Source organism: Dermacentor andersoni, chromosome 9 (genome assembly GCF_023375885.2).
Source record: "Dermacentor andersoni chromosome 9, qqDerAnde1_hic_scaffold, whole genome shotgun sequence".
In the NCBI taxonomy this organism is placed as follows: Eukaryota; Metazoa; Arthropoda; class Arachnida; order Ixodida; family Ixodidae; genus Dermacentor; species Dermacentor andersoni.
In genome coordinates, this window is record NC_092822.1 from 23,892,220 (window position 1) to 23,913,834 (window position 21,615).

Genomic DNA, 21,615 nt, shown 5'->3' on the forward strand with positions numbered 1-21,615 from the left:
AAGATGTTTGTGACACCTTATGGCATAGGGACCTCCGATTCGTTGGGTGAAAACTGACTCGATCCGACGAAGCTTTGCGAATACTGTTTCTCTCTTCTCTTCTGCCGACTACACTAACCTGATCACCGCCGTGGTGGGGTCGCTGCGTCGAGACCTGAATCGGCAGCTCGCCGGCTATGGCTGGAGGCCGCGCCGGCTTTCCCGCCTTAGCTCTAGGTGGTGGCGTACCAGCTGTGGCTGGCTGCGATCGCTTGCCCGCTACGGCTGGAAACGGTGCTTTACGGGCGACGCCAGGAGAAGATGGCTTGATTGTCGTAGCTGGAGGCGGTGGCTTGCCGGCTACGGCGGGAGGTGGCGGTTTACCGGCTACGGCGGGAGGTGATGGCGTGCCGATTTTTGGGGACTTCGCCTTGTGCGCGGGCAAACCGTTCTTGATCGGGACGCGTTTTAAGTGCGGCGTCGACGCGGTTGGTTTCCTTGGCCCGGCACCGACTGCCGGTACGGGGAGACGCTTAGGCTTACCGCGCGCTCCGCTGCCACCACCTGAGCGTCCTCGACCGTCGACCATGCTGACCCGTGACGCTGTGGTCATGTTTTCGGCTGCTGCGCATTCAGAAGAGAAACGGCAGACATGTTACAACTAAATCATTCATTCATTCATTCATTGCACCGGAGTGGAAAGTGTTGCGCGCACAAGTTCTTACAGTCATACAACAAACCCACGAATGTTGTGTTCTGATTTATTGTTTGAATCGTACTTAAGAAAACAGAGATGGTGGTGTTGATGTCCAACGCCTATACCGACCGGCTGCAAGATAGGTGTGCTTAAGAAACGCAAATAATGAGCCTAAGAGGGGTCTAACTGCACTTACCGTGTAAATTTGGTCTAGTTAATTGAAACTTAAAAAAAAAAGAAGGGGAGGGGTGTTACGTGCCCAAACAACGATATGAATATGAGGCGCACCGTAGTGTGTGTGGGGGGGGGTCTCCGGATTAATTTTGACCACCTGGGGGTTCTTTAACGTGCATCCTGTGCACGGCACACGGGCGTTTGCGCATTTCGTCTCCATCCAAATGCAGCGCCACCCTAGCCGGAAATTATGCCCGGGCCCTCGGGCGGTTGAAACTTAGACATCTCAGACATTTGCAGCGCTTGCGAAAAGGCGGGGGGGGGGGGGGGGAGGATGAGGTGGGCAGGAGGAGGAAACAAAGACCTTCTGTTCAAGCGCCTTCTGTTCAAGCGCCTTCTGTTCAAGCGCCTTCTGTTCAAGCGCCAATCAAGCGCCTTCTAAGGCGCTTGATTTAAATCGAAGCATACGTCACTGGGCACGAGCCCGAATGAGCATTTTGAGTCGCTGGGTTATGTGTGCATTCTTGGCCGAGCTCTAGAAGGGTTACGTGCCAGTGGGTGGCTGACCCAACAGACAAGCCAAACATGGGGCAAGCAGCGAAGACTTATTCACTCCTGCTACCCAGAAGTGCACAAGTCAATATCAAAAGCAACCGAGTGCGGAGAAAGAAGTAGAATGCACAAAATAACACCGCAGCATGCACTGGACGAGAGGCGTTGACCTACAAAGAAGTGAAGAAGGACATATGTGACGACATTTCAGTAAGCATCAAGGAAAACACTGCTTGTAAACGAGTCCCACATACGCGTGGGATCCGGCGACACTTTTCTATTTTTTTTTTTTGCCCCCAAGCACAATAGAGATGTCTCAGTTGTCAGTGCTCTTGTATGGACAAGTGGTAAAGCAGGCCTGGGAGTCACTCACGGGCGACCCTAGTCCCGGTAGCTAAACGGGCCTTGGGCGTCGGGACACCGTCGTGTCCAGACCACGTTGCTTCGGTCTCGGGTGTGACCTCATCGTCTGAGGGAGGCGCTTCGCTGGACTCGGGCACGGTCATGCTTTTCCGGGTCGATTTCGTTAGCGATGGGCGACCACGCTTCTTCAGGAATAAATCCGAGAGATCTATGTTCGCTGCGAATAAAAAGAAAAAGCGTTATGCGCTGGTGAACTAACGTGACCTAACGTGACACTGGGTGACCCAAAAGTAACAGAAGCAAAAACGCAATACTTATGAGCGTATACAAGAGAGTATACAATGCATTGCAGTTTTTTTTTTTGCGGGTATGTACAGAAAGACCGGTTCTTTTCTTTTATAAACCAGCACATTTATTGTCAGAATGCCGTCAAACTCAATTCGTTATAACGAAACGAGTAACGACGAAGTAACGTACATATAACGAAGTAATTGCAATTCATCCTAAAATTCGTATTGAAACCGGTGCACTTAAAGTATTGCTATAACGAATCAATCGTTTCCTGTATACGGAAACAACGAACTTCGCTTCAGTCCATGATGGAAATTTACTGTCCTCTTAGCGCCGATAAGGCCTAAACCTAGAGGCACGTGACCCTGCCAGTGTCTCAAGGGGGAACTCTTTGCTGAGTTGGCGTTCCATAACGTTTTCATTAATTATCGCTACTGCGAATGAGTGAAGGAACAAAGACCAGCACGAAGAAACAGGAGATGGGGGGGGGGACGAGACACGGGGCGCTAACAGGGGAGAGATGGGAGCTGATGCCCCCCACCCTCCCCGAAGAATCCAAGACAAGCACAAAGAAACAATTAGGGGGGAAGGAGCAGCGCAATACCAAGCCAACTACACCACCTATGCGGGCATACTCGTTTGTCGTTTCAAGCTGTTTCTATTCTCGCTCATTTACAATACGAAGTACACTAGACTGTATGCAAACTAAAACAAATGCAAAAATGTGCATGCGTGCTTTCTTTTTTATGATAACTTGAAGCAGCGCGAAGAGGACGAGGACATGAATCGAAAACAAACACAACAGGGTGCGGGGAAGGGAGAGCTATAGTCAAGCCATTTCGACATATATATATTTTTTTCTATACCTCTCTCCCATCACACTCTAGAAAGCAAATAGGCTCATTATTATTTTCCTGTGATCCTCTGTCTTGCTTGTCATGTAACTGAGGTGGTACAGTACGTATACGCTAGTCGCTGAGCACGTGATGCTCGAGACGCAACAAACCTATGGTCTCCATTTCAGCGCTGTCCGGTGTTGTCCTCTTGGTCGGCGACGCGGTGGCGTTGTGCACGGCCCTACGCGCCGCTGTTTCTTGCTTCGTGGCCTCTCCTGCGTAACACAAGTACGCCATCCTTCCCGAACACGTTTGGGTCTGTGAGTACATTAAGCATATCAAAAGGAATAGATTTTAGGATGAAGATAGATTGATCTTCTCCAGTCTGGTCGTTTCTGACACAGCGCGTCGGCTATTTGTGCCCCCGTTTTCCCGCGTGTTGTCGGCCTTCGCACACTGCCGAGCGGGGAAGGCCGCTTGACGGGGCTGATTAAGTTGCGGCAACTCACCGAGGACCTCGCCGAAATGCCTCTCAGCACCCCCTTTTGGTTCTCTTCAACTAAACTTTCTCGCGACTTAGCAAAGCTCGGTCAGTCAGTCAAGTCGAGCTAAGTCGAGTCGGGTCGAGTCAAGTCGAGTCAAGTCGAGTCAAGTCGAGTCAGTCAGTCAAAGTCAAGACTGACGGACGGACGGGCCGCCGACCGACCGATGAGAAACAAATATCCTGACACAATTCAAAAGTAGCCCAGTATTCGACGATGAACTCGACAGGCGACGGTGGTACATGGTCGAAATGAAAACGAGCACTCGCCTAAGCTTCGGGGAAAGCAAACACATACAATGCATTTTTCGGGGCCGCTATACGGCTTCCTTGTTCACGATCAATTATACTTGACAAATGAGTGCTCACTCGGTTCGATGTTCACATGGTAGACGCGCAGAGGCGTGGCACCCTCTTCGTCCTCTGCAAACGGAGACGCAAGGAAAAAAAGGATTGTGGGAGTTTGCAAGTAGCTGATCATATGATTTCACACACAAAGGGGCACAATATTCATTTAACTTGTGGAATCTTTGTGGATCATAGTTGTTTATGTCCATATCAGCTACCAATTATGATAACGCGACTGCCGTCAAGAAAATACACAACAATGCCAGGTCACCAGGTCTCGAAACAAGCTATCACAATATGTTCGCAGCGTACGACCGACAAACACAACCTAACTGCTTTCGGATTCCCATAGCTGCTAACTTCCTTCATGATATACATTACTAAGCCGTAATAGTTTGACATGGCACCTAAATTTCTTTTTTCGAAAATATCTCTTCAGCGCGTGCGACGATTATGAAGTATTCTATGCAATAACCGAGTATTTATTTTTTAGAGTACTTTTTTTGTGCGCTTACGAGAAATATACGCTCTGTAAGCCTCTGTTAGTTTCTTGGGAGTCCCTGGCATGTGCGCTTAACCCCATCTCTATTCGTCTGGAACTTTTCTTCTCGTGAACTGGGCACCCTTCCCCTTTCCCTTGTTCACTTGGGCCTGGATAACGGTAGACTTTTCGTACAGATACGAGAGTCTTTAAAAGCTGTTTCATGGCGCTGGTATCTCGTGCACTACAACCAATTTCGACCGTATAGCTACGAGAAAGCACACGAGTCTGGAAGAAACCCTTAAACAATCTATTATAGACTGTTCAAATTCAATATGGGGGCCCGCAGATGTAAACACAATAAAAGTTGGATAAGCAGGTGGACCTAACTTTTTTGTCACAGGCTATATTTGACAAAGATAGGTCCACGAACCGTAACGTCGGCCAGCCTGTCTGAGGCACTTGACCGCTGTTTATCCAACTTTTATTTAGACTGTTCGAGTAGCTATTTATGAAGGTACGTGTTGCAGCAGTCGTGCACCTTGTTGGTATTTCGCCGCAGGCGATGCCATGGTGAATGCCGAGACGATGAGAATGGCCAGGGACAGGGCACCGACGGCAGCAGCCAGGTAGATGCGACAGGTAACCGCCGCATCCTTGCTGGTCTGGTCGCTTCGGCGATGAACAAGAGGGCAAAGGAACATGAAAACGTGAATGGCCTCTATAGTGCTGGGATCGAAAATAGCGCGTCAACAAGACAAGGAGAGACACAAAGAACGCGGTGACGAAAAAAATTCACTGACGATTACGATACTCCCTCAGACGAAATTGGAACGCGTTTTCATTACGCGATACACCGGCTGGTGCGGACAATCTGTCTCGTGCGGCACGTTGCAAACGGAGCGAGGTGCGGCGTGACTGCCTCGCTATAGCCTGGAGATCGCGAGAGGCAGCGCGTGGGTGACGCGTGGGCGCGATTCACAGCGGTCGCCGCCGACAGACCTCCCAGACGACGCGCGCTACTCCAGCGCCATCTCGTAGCCATCGTCGCCGCGCTACGCTTTTCTTCTCAGGCCTTCGCCATACCCTTCTCTTCCGCTTTCCGCCTCTTGGTGTGGCTGCACCCTCCTCTCCACTTTCCTCCTCGCGTCATTCATCCCCCGTTGTGCTGTGCTTCGCCTTCATCTTTCGCTGCGCTCGCTCGCTTCGGTCACACCAACGATCGCCGCAGGAACGGACGCCTAAGAGTAGCGCTCTAAAAAGAAGTCGACTACCTGGACATCTCGCATGCCTCAAGATCGCGCCGTTTTACCCATCGCGATGCCATGTTGCGTATGCAGTGGCGCCATCTGTGAGCCGCCCGAATTCGCTGTCATGCTGGATTGGGCGAAGGCTCAGTGTTGTCTGCCAGGTATGCGTGCAGCCGCAGTTGCTGGGCGTTGTTTTCGCGCTTGTTCGGTATGTGGTAAGTATGACGGGGCGTTTTCTACGTTGGAAATCCTTAGCTATGAAGCGATTTAACGTGACATTGCCAGAGTAAATAAAATAAATAAAATAAATAACTCGACATGACCGGAGTATCTGCTGCCAGTGAAGTCAACGGCGCACTTAGTGCGATGGCTGCATGCGCGCGCGTTTGAGCCTAAAAGTCTGCGATCGGTTTTCTGTTTATGAACGTTGGTTTCATTAAATTATAAACGTTCGTTTCACGAATATGCCCGTATTGCAACTTTCACCCTGTAGTTCGCCATGGTTGCGGTTCAGAGTAGTGACTATATTTCCGGAAACATTCGACGCGATTGTAACAGCGTGGCTGCCGCTCTGCTGTTCATGCTACACTTGTACAAGCCTTCGAAATGCTAATGCGCGACTAGTTCGTTAGTTAGACGAAGTTCTTGCATTGCGTAAAATAGTTTCGGTAAGTAATAACAGCGTGCTGTACAAGCCCCAAGGAGATTAAAACCTTTTATTTTTTCACTTTTTCTTTCTTTGCGGTATGGCCCGTCCTTGCTGACGCGCACCCATTCGTTTTACAGAAATCGTACCCTAACAAATAGCCATTGCAAATCCTTTTTACGTGATCCCCTTTTGGTTATTGCTGTTTTGCGGGGCAAAGCGCCCACGATGAGCACAGGGCTCGTGTATCATTGTCGGCTTACCAACCGCACTGATCGCTGCGTTGACCCGCACTATCAGCATCCATATTGGTGTCCCAAGGTATATATCTTAATTTAGTACGTTTGAAATGCGCGATCACAATGCCGGTGACTCACGCAGTTATTATGAAGATTGAAGCTTACATGTTTCACGGTTGCAATTGCGCGTGTGCGCTGTTATATGTTTCAAATCCCGCGCGAAGTTATCATATGGCGAAAAAGCTCTTTTTAACAATTCGCGCTGGTAATGCAGAGGCATTGCTGCTCTTCGTCGAGTGGGAACCGACGCAGTCGAAACAGTGCACAACTACACACACACGCACACACGTCGCGGCTGGTTGCGCACGTAGCCTGTTCGTGCCAGCAAAGGTATCCCTTTTGTGTAGTTGTTGCTGCGGCCAAGGACCACCCATATACGATTGCCCGTGGTTCTTTCATAAGCTCACATCACGTAGCTACTCCACAGAGCGAACTCAAAGCAGTCTAAAGTAAAGCCCCTAGATCGGCTTATAGAGCTCCCTAAAAGTCCCTAAAGCTAAGGACTAAAGTCCCTAAAGCTCATAAAGGGACTTTAGTCCAAATCGTTTCACAGCATGAGATGGCACCACATTCATAAGCAGTGCCCCGCGTCGGCTGGCACAAGCTAGAAAGGAGGAAAAGGCTAGCCATGCGCGCTGGTTGCCGGGCTTTTCGTTCTCGTTCGATGAAAGAGCCGATATAAGGGTACGCAGATTTATCTGATTATACAGTTGTCAACTAGCACTTCGTTTCGTCCATGCATCTTCTTTGTTCTTTCTTTTTTCTGCGTTTATTTGACACGCGAGTTCGCGTCCCTCAGAGCCATAATCAGCGCCTTTGAACTTTAGAATGCCATAATGTCCTCCAAGATCGGCTGGCGCGCGCACGGCATTCAATCTCGGAGGCCCATGGTATTACTGTGGAGTTTCCCAAACGTCACTAGAGGAAATTGGCGCCGCAATCGTTCAGCTGCCACGGGAACGATAGGCAGTGCACGGATTTGTATGATCTTCGGACGGACGGACGGACGGATGGATGGATGGATGGATGGATGCATGGATGGACGGATGCATGGATGGATGGATAGATGGATGTATGTATGTTATGAGCATCCCCTTTGGAACGGGGCGGTGGATTGCGCCACCAAGCTCTTGCTATTATACTGCCTAATGTTCTACCTAGGTTAAAAAATAAAAAATAAAAAACGCTCTGAATTCCCACAACCAAATTTTCTTAACCCCTATTGTAAACTTTATTTTTGTAAACCTCCGTTGTTTGTCGTTCCCCTACTTTTCTTCCACCAATCTTCCAATCGCTTCTTACTAATCTCTATTGCAGACATGTTTACTTTTCCACTGCTCTCGCTGAACCCAAGGGTTTCAAGGAGGCCAGTGGTGCCTAAATCGACTGCTGGGCAGACGTTGTTAAGAACGGCCCGCTGAGGTGCAAGTTTTGCCAGCCAGTTGCGACAGCGGCGTCAACTTTTCCTGGAACGCCACCGCAAACCACTAGCCACGGCGTCACTAAGTCGACTGTGTGCAGAGAACAATACGCGCGTCCTTGACTCTCCGTCGCATGACGGAGAGTCGCAGGACAAAGCAGGCTTTGTGTCTGAACCCACCACCGCCGACTGGTCTGCTGTGAACAAAGGAGTCCCCGAGGGAACGTAGTTCGTGGCCCCTTCCCACGCGCCGTTCAAGACGCAAGACAATGGGCAACCAGCGGCCGCGTTGCGGGGGTCAGCTCGGGGAATAAAATGTGCCTTTCCTGACGTAAGCCCCGAGTTCTGCGAAGACCGTCCGACGTCGGTTGAGGACCGTGAACCTGTGTGGAAGTGTGTGTGTGTAATCCCTCGCGCAGAGAGGCGACTCGTTTACGATGACTGGTCGAACGTTTCCCTCACCTTGGGATCGAGGGAGGACCGAGTGTTTATAAACCGCTGTTATGCGGCTGCTCAGTGTACAGCTCAGTGCTCTCTCGCAGTCATGCTAGACTGATGAACTGCAACGTCCTTATGTAGATACTGTAAATAAACCCATATTCCTCGTTCTCGATGAGAAGCAGTCCTTCCCTTCAACAACGTCCTCAGCGTGGATAAGTTGGACGACGGCATGGGCCAGCTACCTTCTAATTCATGCCAGACTCCAATCTTGACAACTGGTTACGAACGGTGGGATTGAGCCCCCAATCCTTACAACGTCTTCACATTCTAATAAAACATGCTCCATCGTTTCTCTAGCTTTACCGCAGCCAAGCACATGCTTCTTCTTCCTTCTTATATCTCGCTCTACAGGTGCGTGTACTAAGGCATCCTGATCTCGCTTCGAAAAGTAATGCTTCGTGCTTGTGGCTTAAGCGGCCCCTCGTGGCGTTATTTCTCACGCTTTATCTTTTTCCCAAATTCCCAAGCTATGATAGCTTTCTTAATACTGCACGGTAATAAGTGTCTGCGCACATGCATAACCGTTGCTAAATTGTTGCATTCATAACACAATATTGTACTGAACATGATCAATTTGTGAAGACGCATAGCCGTTTGTATAGCCAGAGAGACGTACTTTCCATCATTCCCACGACTGCTGAACCGTTGTACTTGCACCTTTCGCAGACACTAGCGCAACTTTTCCCCCTAGTGACTTTTGTAGACAACTGAACGTCAGCAACTAGCTCAGTTTATAGCCTTGCTATCGCTATCATCATCATTTTGTTGTCATCATCATCATCGTTTTCGCTTCGCAAATTTCATGACTGGCTGCCTTATAGTTAGATTGCAACGTAGTGACTTTATTCGCCTTGACACGGCGGTAATTTGTAATTACAGCCATACATAAGGCCTAAGGCATAATGCATAATGATGAGTAACGAAATTAGGAAATTCGCTGACATATATATGCGGTCAGCGGGCGCAAGACAGGGGGTAACCGGAGTTCCCTGGGAGAGGCCTTCATCATGCAGTAGACAGGAAATAGAATGAATGCTGCTGCTGCTGCTGCTGATGATGATGATGTTGATGAGGATGACGATGATGATGATGACGACGACGACGACGACAACGATTATGAATGTGATTAGTTGTGTTGTTGCAACTGGCTGCCTTTGTATTCCGCAAGGGTAGTTTCGTCGGCCCTGACGGACACAGGGTACACGCTTACGAGTGCGAAACTGCGCAGAAAACCTTCTACGAGGCAGCCAGAGATATGGGGGTGAAATATATAAAGTAAGAGCGGGCATCGCTTCAGTACTTACTCGCTCTGGAGGCCTAAGTGTAGCGGAAAGGGAGAGAGAGAGAAACGAGTATGATTGAATGTACAGTTCATACTTAGTGGCACACGGCGATAAAAGAGTCAACCGCATGCTGCAGTCTCGTACTCACTGGTTGAGCTGGCTTTTTGCTTTAGCGCTGCGAATAGAGCAAGGTACTCTTTAATACGATATAACATCGGATCATACGTATGTCGCAGAACATCGAAGAGTATTCGTATCATCCCATATTTCACGTGAGCGAGAACCATAAGGGGAAGCGAAGGACTCCATCTTTTTACAGCGAAGCTGTATATGGCTAGTTTCGAGCGGATCGATGTCCGTAGACCAAAAACCGTGGGCCCATCCCGAAGATAGTGCCATAGCGGGCCGACCCGCGGCGGACGTGAAGCAAGCTTCACGCACTCCGCCAACCTGCAAAACTAAGTTTAATATCTTGGGTCCAAATACAACTCGTATCAGATATTAAGCTAAGAACAGATACTACACCACACTTTGACCCGCGTGGACCATGTCTACACTCGCACCACCCTCTCTAGGTCGGCGTTCAAGCGCTTGCGTATCTCCTTTCCTTTCCTTCCACTTGAGCATCCCTCTTTCTGTCATCACCATCATCCCTCATCACACCTTTATGTCCCCGTTCCCCCTCCCCCTGTGCAGAGTAACAGGCTAGAGCGTTAGCTCAGGCCGACCTGTCTGCCTTCATTCAAATAAATGCTCTCTCTCTCTCTCTCTTCCTTGCACTCTCCCGTGGTGGCGGTCCCGTAAGCGTGCTGGCCGCCAGGACCGCGAGGCGCAAAGAAATTTGAACCGTCCATGTGGTCCCGATCCCGCAAACTTGGGTCGTTTCGCCGGAGCAACGGCCAGGTTTCAGAGGGAGTTTGTGGGGTACCAATTTTGTGTGGCCTGTGTTGTGCGTGACCGCTTGTGGTTTTAGAGTGACCTCACAACCATTACTGCGCTGCGGGACGTCGACCAACGCACGATCGCCTTGGTTACGTTGAAACAGTGTGTGTCCTTGGGGTGCGGTGAGAGTGCGTGTCTGTTCTACGTGCCGGGATTTGTTAGTTAAAGGCGTCGTGCCGCGTTTCGCAAGAAAACATGGGTATGTATACAGCCCCGGTGTCTCAGCATCTCCCGAGGCTTGGCGCACGGCAATGGACAGTTCGCCATTAAGGGGCCCACATACACAGCTTTGCTAGTCATCCACCTCCACAGAGTGGAGTGGCACTGATTTTTAAGTTTTTTGCTAGTTGCTGCCACTTGAAGTCGACAAAGAAATAAGCCAAGGAAAGCAAAGATGAAATTTCGCTGTTCTTTTACTTGACCTGAAAAACTAACAGGAAAACTGTTTTCCGTATTGATCCCTTGGCTTCATTGCCTCGAATTCGTGTGGCCGAAATTCGTATGATCCATAACTTAACCACAGCTACAGCTCCAAGGAGAAGGTAACACGTTCCTCTTTGTTTGTGTTGATTACTTTTCGGTTCAAGGAGTTCTTGCTGGCTTTCTGGGTCGTCCTGAGGACTCTGTCGGAACGCGTAATGCAGCAGCCACATGCAGCGCATTTCCGGCGTATTTTCGACGCGTCGCCGGCCGTCGTCGACGCGTCCGTTTCGTTCTGAGCGACAGACGCGCCGCAATGCCGGCCACAATGTGCGTCACGCAGTTGCTTGCTTGCGAGGTCAGCCCGTGGCACGCATCACGAACCTAATATGAGCGCGGTTACCTCGCAGCATGTATAACGGACGCCCCGACGCCGAATGACGCTGATCGACGCCACGTATACGCCGTATGGACGTCGAAAATACGCGCGTGGAAGCCGTTTACAGTCATCTTCGTCAAAAACTCCACCAAAATGAGCTCGTGGAAGTCTGAGAGGCTTTTCTACACCCTGACACATTTCGAGAAGATCGTTCCCGATGAGACTGACAAGACCAGACCCATTCATCGTATCCTACTCGCCTTATTTTCGTTTCACGTTGCTCAGCTCGCGGCTCACGTGAGAACACGAGTTGCATAATGCCAACGAATAGAGAAATTAAATTCCACTTGAAAATTTGCGAAGAGAAAGGACACATTCAACGAGACACATTCCCAAAGTTAATGTCGCCGTCCTCCTCCTCCTCGTCTTCGTCTTCGCCCACGTCTTGCATTTCTTTTTTCCACCGCCAAACTGAGCAAACTTGTCGTCCGTGTCTCCAAGATCGTTGAAATCTCGCACTGCGGGCTCTCGTCGCCGACTAAAACAAACGACGTTAGGTTAGGTTAGGTTAGGTTAGATTAGGTTAGGTTAGTTAAAAGTTAGTTAGGTTAGTTAGTTAGGTTTAGTTAAAAGCGATGTGAAGTAACTGGTGCACGACCGACGCCGCGCACACTACCCGTCAGTCACGTGTACCACAAACAGCCTTGATCGACTCAAACGAGCCCACATATTATCCTGCATGCGGTAACAAAACCTCTGCGCAGGAGATTTTGATTCATTTTAACTTCCATCGTGAGTTATAAACAGCCTTCAGAGCCTTTTACGTTTTTTATGCGTTAAACAAAGCAGTTTAGAAGTAAACAAAAAAGTCGGAAAGTGCACCTGAGTGGGCGCACCTCGCATCTGTCATTTTCTGACCACGTTTTCTTTTTGGTCTGTTCGAAAACTCGCGAATGTATACGGGGACTTACGTCCAGGCCGAATGAAATGTCTCGAGAGTTGTTCGAGCTTAATTTTTTGTGTTTCTATTAGCTTGTTGATGTCATTAGCAACAGCATCTTTTTCTTCTTTTTTTTTTTTTTGTCCTCTTTTGAAGACAACAGCTGCGAAATTGTTGAGACATCTAAAGCGGAGAAAAAATTTATATGTCACGCTCTCGAATATACCACTAATGGGTTAGTGGGACTTTCGCAAAACCCTCGTAAACATTGATACAGTTTCACTTAACCCGTGAGTTTACATATAAAATGTGTCCTCAACACACGCAGTTTACAAAACGGCGACATACTTGTTTTGGGGGCAGGATTATGGATTTATAAACTGCGCGCTATAAAGTGCGATTTTTCTCAGAGACCGCTCACCGATCGTCGGCGATATTTTGTAACATGTGTGGCGTCGTAAATCAACATTCTGCTCGCTGCTGTAGCTAAAACATAGCTTTTCTCTCTCAAATGCAACAGAATTTAATTCAAATCACTTCGGCGGTTCTATCGTGCCAGTAAGTTTACGTTTTACACGCGGATTCGAACAGGCGAATCGGAGTTGCATGCCCGTAGCGTAAGCTACACCTTCCTCTGAAGTTCTAATTTAACGCAGGCACAATGTACGACACGGACACAGAAGGCTCGTGAGACGACGCACAGCGCCTTTTATATGAGTTAAAATACATTTATCTGTCTATTTACTTATTATTACTGTCAATGTCGTCGGGAATCCTAACAGGAACGGCATGGGCATAGTTAATGCTAACATATAGCATATAAGTCTGTACGAACGCCATTACACACGATAGATAGAGAGCAAGCACAGTTGAACAGTATAAGCAGAAATAACAGAAAACAACATGATGGTAAAGTTAAGAATAACAAAGTGAAAGGTTTGCCTTAGTTATCAGTAGTACAAGTAGGGATTACCTGTACAATAAGTTGCACATGAAGTATAATTAAAAATACGGGTTGTTCATATTTGTATAGCATGTAATTCTTTTGGGGATAATGATAAATACATGGGTTCTGTTTGGTTAGCTGTTCCTAATGGAAAAATACGGCTTGTTCCATTCACGTATCATTAAAGGAAAAATGGATACCTACGACTTTCCGTGTAAAATGAGAGTTCGTTTAATCTTTGAGAGCATTCACGTCGGGTGGGTTGTGTCTGTACTACGGATATGCATTCGGAAGTGCCCATCTTTAATTGGTGATGTATTCGAAAATTACCTACCAAACAAACAAGCCAAAGCCATAGCCATGCACTCTAGTCGTGAGATTAAGAGCTTTATCTTTATGTGCCCGGATTCTCGTGAAACTAAGGCGCTTCAAACACGAAACTGAACAAGCAGAAAAGTTATTCAGGTCGCGTTTCTTATTTTGAAGATCACGCGAATTTTCTCATTTAAAGAGACCCTCACTAACGCCGTTCAATATTCATACCCGGGATACACGACGCACACAATGGGGAGATGCCGCGAGAACGAAGGCGAGGAGAAAGAAAAAAATATCGGGCTTTTTTATTTACCGACAAAATGAGACTCGTCGAAAGCGAGAGGAAAGAAAGATTAACGGGGGCCTGCACGAGCGAAGCGAGGCATAATCTCCGGCGGCGGCATGCATAAATTACGCCTTTTTCTCGTGTTTTGCCACGCCCCACTTTCATTACGGAACTCGGTCGGTCACGAAGCGTAATTGAGGTTTTCTATCTCGCAGCTCGCACCGCTTTGTATTACGATGCCACGGCTTCTATATCACGTCATTAAATTTTTTTTTTTGTTTATGTAAATTGGCTAACTCTGAGAACTGGCCCGCCTAATCCCTATTAGAACACTGTTTATTTTAATGCGTTAGAATGAGAAGGGTCAAAGCAAAAAAAAAAAAATGTGCGCGTGCGTGAAGTGTGGCAGGCCGATATATATATATATATATATATATATATATATATATAGAGAGAGAGAGAGAGAGAGAGAGAGGAGGTGTGTCAAGTGAGCTCCTGAAGAACACTTTGCAATCTGGTGAACGCGGTTTAAACCTCGGATCCGGGACCTCAAAGAGGTGGGACGTAATGCTCACGCATGTCCCTCGCATTCACCGCTAAATTGTCATTGATTGTATTTATTTATTTATTTATTTATTTATTTATTTATTTATTTATTTATTTATTTATTTATTTATTTTATTTATTTATGCTAGAGGTCCTGGTGCGACACCCAAGCAGGAGTGCAGAAAAGAAAGAAAGAAAAACCACAGAGACAGCGGACTCGCACGAGGTTGCAGAATCACAGCCCAATATCCAGCCAAGCTTCTCACTTTCGATCAAGCAGTTGCCATTAAAAATTTCAGTTGCTTGTAATTAAACCACACACACACACACACACACACACTCTAAAACGTTGCCCGCGTATAACGTTTTCTAGCACTTATTGTAAAACATTTAGCAAAGGCCGTACTTAACCTGCATGCTTTTTAACTTCTCGTGCACGTCGCACTTAATGTTCCCCTGTCATCTTCACAAAATTTGATTTCGGTGGCTGTTATAACTCTTGCAACACAGCTATCAAAATCTGAAAAATCTGAGGTTTTACGTGCCAAGACCACGACATGATGATGAGGCACGCCGTAGTGGGCGAGACTCCGGTTTAATTTTGACCACCTGGGATTCCTTAACGTGCCCCTAATACGCGGTAGACACGGTCGTGTTTTTTGCATTTCGCACCCATCGAAATGCGGCCGCCGGGGCCGGGATTCGTTCCCACGACCTCGGGCTTAGCAACGCAGCGCCATATCCACTATGCCAACGTAGCGGTGCTAGCAAGAATTATGTGCCCTTCTTGATGCCTATAACGCCCCGGAGCGCTTGCATAAGCAACTTACTGCAAGAAGGCCACGATAAACCCACGCGTTTTGAACTTTGCCTGCGCATCGCGATTATCCATTCCCCGTTTTCCACAAAATCTGGGCCGAACGAGGAGTGTGCAGATGAAGTAAAAAGAAAATGAACGGCATTATTAAGCGTAAAAGCGCTAACGATCACAAAAAAGCTGGTTCTGAAGAATTACAAATGACCGTAAGTTATGTGCTAAGAGTGATCGAGTGTGACCCTGCACATGAACGTGTTACATACTGAAGGTGATGTGTGCAACAACACTAAATAAGGACTCAGTCGAAGGAGAGGAGAGGCCTACATCCGGGAGTTTGTTCCAGTAGACTATTGCGGCTGTAAACACGTAATACTTGTAAGAGTTGATATGGTTGGTTCGATAACTTTGCTGTGACCCATGCGGAGTGAATTCCCCGTGGCATAGATAGGCAGGTCTGTTTATTTTGAAGTAGCCGTTCTCTTTTCTCGCTACTTCTCTCGCAACTTCGCTTGTTTGCACGTACACTGCAAAATAATTTACACCCTTATTCACTTTTTAAGGGTATCAAGTATGTTACCGGGTACGCATTTCTCAACGTCCCTCCCCTCCTCCTCGCCCCCCCCCCCCCCCCCCCCCCAGGTTTCGAGTCTATGAACCGTCATAAATTTAGATTTCCCTGCAAACCATATAGCCCATAATAGCTTTTCGCAGTGAAAATCTTAGCTGCGAACAGCAGGTATGGGCTATATATATTTTCCTAACTTGTATGACAATTACAACCTCTGCATTCATGTCAATTTTTCGCCGCTGTTCGAAAGTAACTTTGTATAAATAGTCCCATTTATCTACATATTGTTTATATTTATATTGTTTTCCCAATACATGTGCTGATCTTGTATTTATGCACGCATTGCTACGTGTTGCCAAAGGAACCAATAAGGGACACAGACCTAGTCAAGCCGCCTTTATGGCTATTTACCTGTGCCCCTGTCATCTGTACGTTGTACAGATATGAAAAAAATAAAGTTCAAAGTTCAAGGGCTAGAAATGTCAGTCAGTTGGTAAGAATTTAGAACGATTCTCTTCCCACATTAAAAAAACAACACTGAGCCACCGCTGCCAGTGTTCCGCGCGATTTGTCGCCTAAAGCTCGTGCGAAGTTCTTGCGTCACATCCGCTTCCGTCGGCGCAGCCAATCAACGGGCAAAGAGAGACAGAGGTTGATCGCGACAAAATGAGGCAGCGAACCGTCTACGATTCCGCCTGTCAGGACAGCCGGTGATCGACGACGGGCAATATACTTACACGATGCGTCGATGGAGCTCTTCGTTCTCTCTGTAAAGTTGGCAAAATAAATTACCGGCTGGCGACTTATATATCGCGTCGAAAACTATATTACCGAGAATAGACTATGCAGAGTCTTAGGCAATATAGATTTGTTCCGTAACCCCTCGTCGCAATCCCTGCAGGTGCCGAGCCGCGTTCCCTTCAGGGAAGCAAGAAAAAACGGCACTTTTGCCATTTATATATAAAGGTAAACCTCGATTTACCGCATTCGATGGAAGTCGAACACCTTTCTTCGTTAATTCGAGAACTTTGCCGAATCGAAAATACTTACACAACGTGAGCGAATAACAATTATTTGTGAAGAAAACTAAAATAATGCGTATTTTAGCCAGCCAATCGAGCATGTCTTCAGTTTCTTCATGCGTAAAGCGAAGCCTCTTGACAGGTCAGTGGCGTCCACCACCTGAACTGACAACACCGCATACTCGATCATGATTTTCCTTCAAAAAATTCGTTAATTATGGCGAGATGTAGAGTTCGATTCATTGGGTTCGAGGTTACCGCGTTATGCCCTACGATTATGTGTCTGGGATTCGAGTGCGCTTCGTTGAATCGAAAATGTCGTAAAATCGGATTTCGTTAAGCCGAGGTTTGACTGTATCTCTGTTGCGATAACGTCTTTCTTTCTTTATAATTATTACACGTTTTTTTCGCAAAATACAGGAAACAGGAAACATTGGTTGGATCCATAGCAAGCTAGAGTCTGTCATGAAGACTTTACTCCGTACAATGTAAGATTCCGCCATTTCTGTGTCAGCTGTCATTGGCTCAATATGCAAGCATGGTGGAGTCAGAATACATGGCAAAATTTTAATGTTCAGGACAGTTCCCCAGTTCCAACCATACCTCTGTGAGCAGAAAATAAGCTATCTCCAGAAACCCGAAACATCATAAAAAAGAACTTCATCACACAGGCGCCACCTATATGCAAAACTTCACAAAGTACAAGTATACACGAAACGCACACCCAAATGTCAACCTAATGGAATGCTGCATCAATATCTTGCGCAAGCATTGACCACGCTGGCTCCGAGCATATCCCGCGTTTCCACAAATGATGTTGAAGATAATCAAATTATCGGAGCGTTCATACAGGCGTGCGTATATACGAAAGCTCCCTGATAACAATTTGGGTTGCGGCGCCATCTGTACAAAATATAAAGCACAAACAAACTTTCGTAGTCTATAGAGCCTCTAAGATCAGGGATCGCGTATGGCGTGGTTAGTGCACCGGCAAATACAGAAGGCCATGAACAAGCCTACAGTACTCAGAAGGGTTTGGGTGCCAGCTAGTTGTCCTGTGTCCTCCCTTGTCCGTGTTTTTTGGCGCTGTTTTAATGAAAGCCTACAGTATACAGCTGCCTGTAAAGAACGGAAAAAGTGCCGGCTTTCGAATTCAGGTATAGGAACTGAACCGATCGTATGACTGTATATGCCCTTTGTCGTCTTCGGTCTATAGGGTGAACTTTGGTGAAGACGCGTCACTTTGGTGGCACGCGACTGATGACACCTCAGCCGACGTGGCGTTGCTGTACGGAGAAGCAGACGGCGAGGCTCTGTGCCGGAAGCAGACGGTGAGCAGATGGTGAGGTGTGGCACCGTCGCCGATGCAGTGTATAAGAAAAGCGGTTGCCTGCTGGTGTCACTGGCCACTACTCCGGTGATCTCTCGAGCATGGCAGTTGCTTCTGCACAATGCAGCTGAAGGCCGTAAACCGCATCAGCCCCCATGAGAGACGTTCCGAGTCCTGCAGTGCGCCGGGTGTTACAAGTCGTTCCGCGCGTTCGTGGTCCATCGCGGAGCCTTGCCCGCGGAAGCTCCACGTTAGGCGCCAGTGTGGGAAGAGCTACGGGTCGGAACTCCACGACTAGTTGCTCTGATTTCCTTACTTCGGTGTTGCATGAAATCACCACGGAGCTGGTCCGCTCTTGCCACACAACACCGAACGTCCTATACACACTAGGCCTAAAGCACCAAAATATTGAGAACGGATATGGGAAACTGCGCCCTATTGTCAACGATACTTTGCTGCAGCCGGAGCATAGTGACGAACGTCTGAAGGAAACACAATCGTCTGTTGGGAAAAAATGGTCCAAGACAGATTGCAGGATAACGACTGGATCGATAAATCCGAAAGTGGTGGCTACTCCTTCGTCGAGTGCCGCCATGTTCCTCTTTATATACATAAACAATGCTACGTACGCAAAGTCCACGCAGTGCCGCTTACGGGCATGCGCAGTGTGAATTACGTGACGCTAAATTGTTGCGTTTGCTGTTATACACGCTAAGCTCAGAAATCTGCAGTATAAGTACAAGGCGATGCAGTTATTCGAATGTATTGAGATTCACTGTTATACTCTCTCGATGAGAATAAAACTGAAGCAACCAGAACAGAATATGTTTCGATACAGTTTATGACGCTGGCACTATTTGGCGTGCGATCATAACCAACACATTGATCAAACTACAGAGGGATGTTTATCGATGCACTCGTAACACTGACAGCACAGGTGAACTGTAGCACGATAAATCGTGATCAACCTTGTCTTTTTTTTACTGCAACACGTAACGCCAGAGAAGTCGTTATTGGGGAGGTATAAAAAAAATACGCAATTTGTTATCAGTGATATATATATATAGTCGCAAGTTTCTTCTATTTTAAAACATTGAAAGACGTTTTTTTTTACTTTCTTTCTTTCTTTCTTTCTTTTTTGAACGCACGCAAGAAACATTTTCTTTCTCGGTAAAGCAGGCCAGAAGCAACACTGGTGAACGCGGGCGGACGCGGAAAACTTCCGTTCGCACGTTTTTGTGGATCCAAATTCGCCGCCCAAAACTGGTTCCGTTTTGCGCTTTCTTGAAAGATATAAAGAAACATGGTACAAGCACAAGCCTGGTTAACGCGCTAATTCCTGCGCATTTCTTTTTTACGCGAACGATGTAAAAATGAGCCGTACAGTAGACAAACGTGTATTCACATTGGGAGTCCCGCACATAGAGAGTCAATGGGCCTCCATGCTTGGGTGCGCTTTTGCTAATATATGTATGTTTGGTTGTGTTAAGTGCGATTATCATTCTCCGACAGTGCCGGACTGCTTGGTACCGCTGCTAACTCAGCTGGAAAAAATATTCTGCAGAAACTTCACTGGAGTTGTCGAAGCATTCGGAAGCATTCTGCCACTTGCTCACTGACCATCACGTAACCCCAACTAACCACCACTTGAGCTTTGCTAAACCAGTACCGACCATCAGTTCAATACACTACACACTTGGAAAGTTCGGGACTCGAGTCCTATATACTTCGGAGGTCGAGGGTTCGAGCCCGAACACACTTGGTGAGTTGTGCGCTGGTGCCGTTATTCTATATATATTTACTAGGGAGCCCTGTTTATTCCTATGGGAAATGCGTTAAGTTACGGACAGATTTGCCGGGGAAGTAGCCTAAGACTGATTAAGCATTAAAAGCGAACGCCTCAGGCAGCGATCGGCAGCAAAGCGTGCGCGCCGCGCGAAGCGTCTTTATTTATTTATTTTTATTTTTTTTAGCGTGACAGGAACACCGACGCGTTTCCCCGCAAGACGCCACTCACCCCTTTGCTTCATTTTTTTTTTCAACTTCCCTCTCTCCTAGTGAAAGACAAGCTGCAATCTAGCTAACCTCTCGAAAGCAGTAGTGCATAGTCGAATCTACCGTCAGTGTGTATCTGGGCCATCTAAAGGTCTCGCCACTACAAAGACTCATGAGAGCGGCGATGCTCACCCTCCGGGGACTGCGAGGAAGCCCGAGTAAGCCGTCGTTGCAGGACACTGAACACTTTTCCTCTAAAGCGCCTGCAGTAGCTGCAATAACGCACGAATACCAGCAATTATACTACGCTGACAGGCGTCCGCATGTTCAAGCGACGGGGAGCATCGCGGGAAGGACAAGCAAAAAAACAAAAGCCCATACACACTGATGACAGACAAACCAGCTCTATGCAAAAACACTTACCGATTTCGTCTATTTTCCCATGCGATCTCGGGCAGCGGTCGCATCAATCGCATGGAATGTTTGCCGAACTGAGGACTGTGTAGCGATCACAGTCGCAAAATCAACCCTTGCAGCTGGTTCGCACTATTCCAAACAAGTCCCGGTTCGTCACTATGATGATCGGACACGCGAATGGTACAAAATTGGCGCGGAAACAGCCAGAAGACGCACACACATACACCACCATGATCGGACGAGGCGCGTAACGCCAATGGCACGAAAATTGGCGCTAAACATAGGCGCGGAACCAGCCAGAAAACACACACACAAATACACCGCTCATGACGCCATATTTGAAACTCCGTCCCGCCATGCAATGCTGCAACTATATAACGCGACACGGACAGATGACATAAAAACATGGCCGCTGCCTCTGCACTGAATTTAGCAGGATTAGGGCATTCAGATACGGCTGCACATATTCCAACAGAAACAGGCTCGTCGAGAGTAACACAAAAAAGCAAATTTGTGGACAGAGTGCCCTCTTGGAAGCGATGTTGCCGCATTGAACGCAATCATTCTTTATTGCCATCGCGCTGGTAGAACTTCAGACAATTGCGTATTTCATTTGTCTATACAAGGCTCCGCGGCACTGGAGCGGCTGTGTGCGGCTTCTCCGTGCTGTGTTTCCGCGCTGGCATGGATTGGCGCGTTGGGCCAGTGGTGTTGTTGTACAACATGGCGAAATATGTCGTTTTGCAGACGATAGCTCGTAGCGTTTCTGAGTACACAAATAATAATGGGAGAAACTTGCCAAGCAGATGAATGATTGCATTTTGCTTGCTCTAATTTCGCACCTTGGCTGCAGAGATTGTTTGCTAGAAATGCTCAGTCAATATATTCTCCCTTAGGGCAACAATCATTAATTTCTTTTGGCGCTTGATAGGCAACGACGCATTGCGCCGGCTGGTTTTAATATGAAGAAAACGTTGGTACATCGGTCTGCCATTGAGCTCGCTCCATGAATACACCCAACTAAATTCGCC

At 47.5% G+C, this 21,615-nt stretch overlaps 1 protein-coding gene and 1 pseudogene across 1 annotated transcript in view; both read right to left on the bottom strand.

The window, feature by feature from the left end:
• The window catches only part of LOC126527492 (uncharacterized), a 58,756-nt gene extending 37,823 nt beyond the window's left edge, over positions 1-20,933 (bottom strand). The window contains exons 1-6 of the mRNA XM_055068650.2: positions 20,591-20,933; positions 4,804-4,934; positions 3,803-3,856; positions 3,063-3,167; positions 1,776-1,982; positions 119-603 (exon numbers count right to left, since the gene is read on the bottom strand). Coding sequence (XP_054924625.1) covers positions 119-603; positions 1,776-1,982; positions 3,063-3,167; positions 3,803-3,856; positions 4,804-4,934; positions 20,591-20,643 — 1,035 coding nt within the window. The 5' untranslated portion in view covers positions 20,644-20,933. The remainder of the gene's footprint in view (positions 1-118; positions 604-1,775; positions 1,983-3,062; positions 3,168-3,802; positions 3,857-4,803; positions 4,935-20,590) is intronic.
• LOC126527553 (U2 spliceosomal RNA) lies at positions 10,029-10,210 on the bottom strand (annotated as a pseudogene).
• Positions 20,934-21,615: the final 682 nt, after the last annotated feature.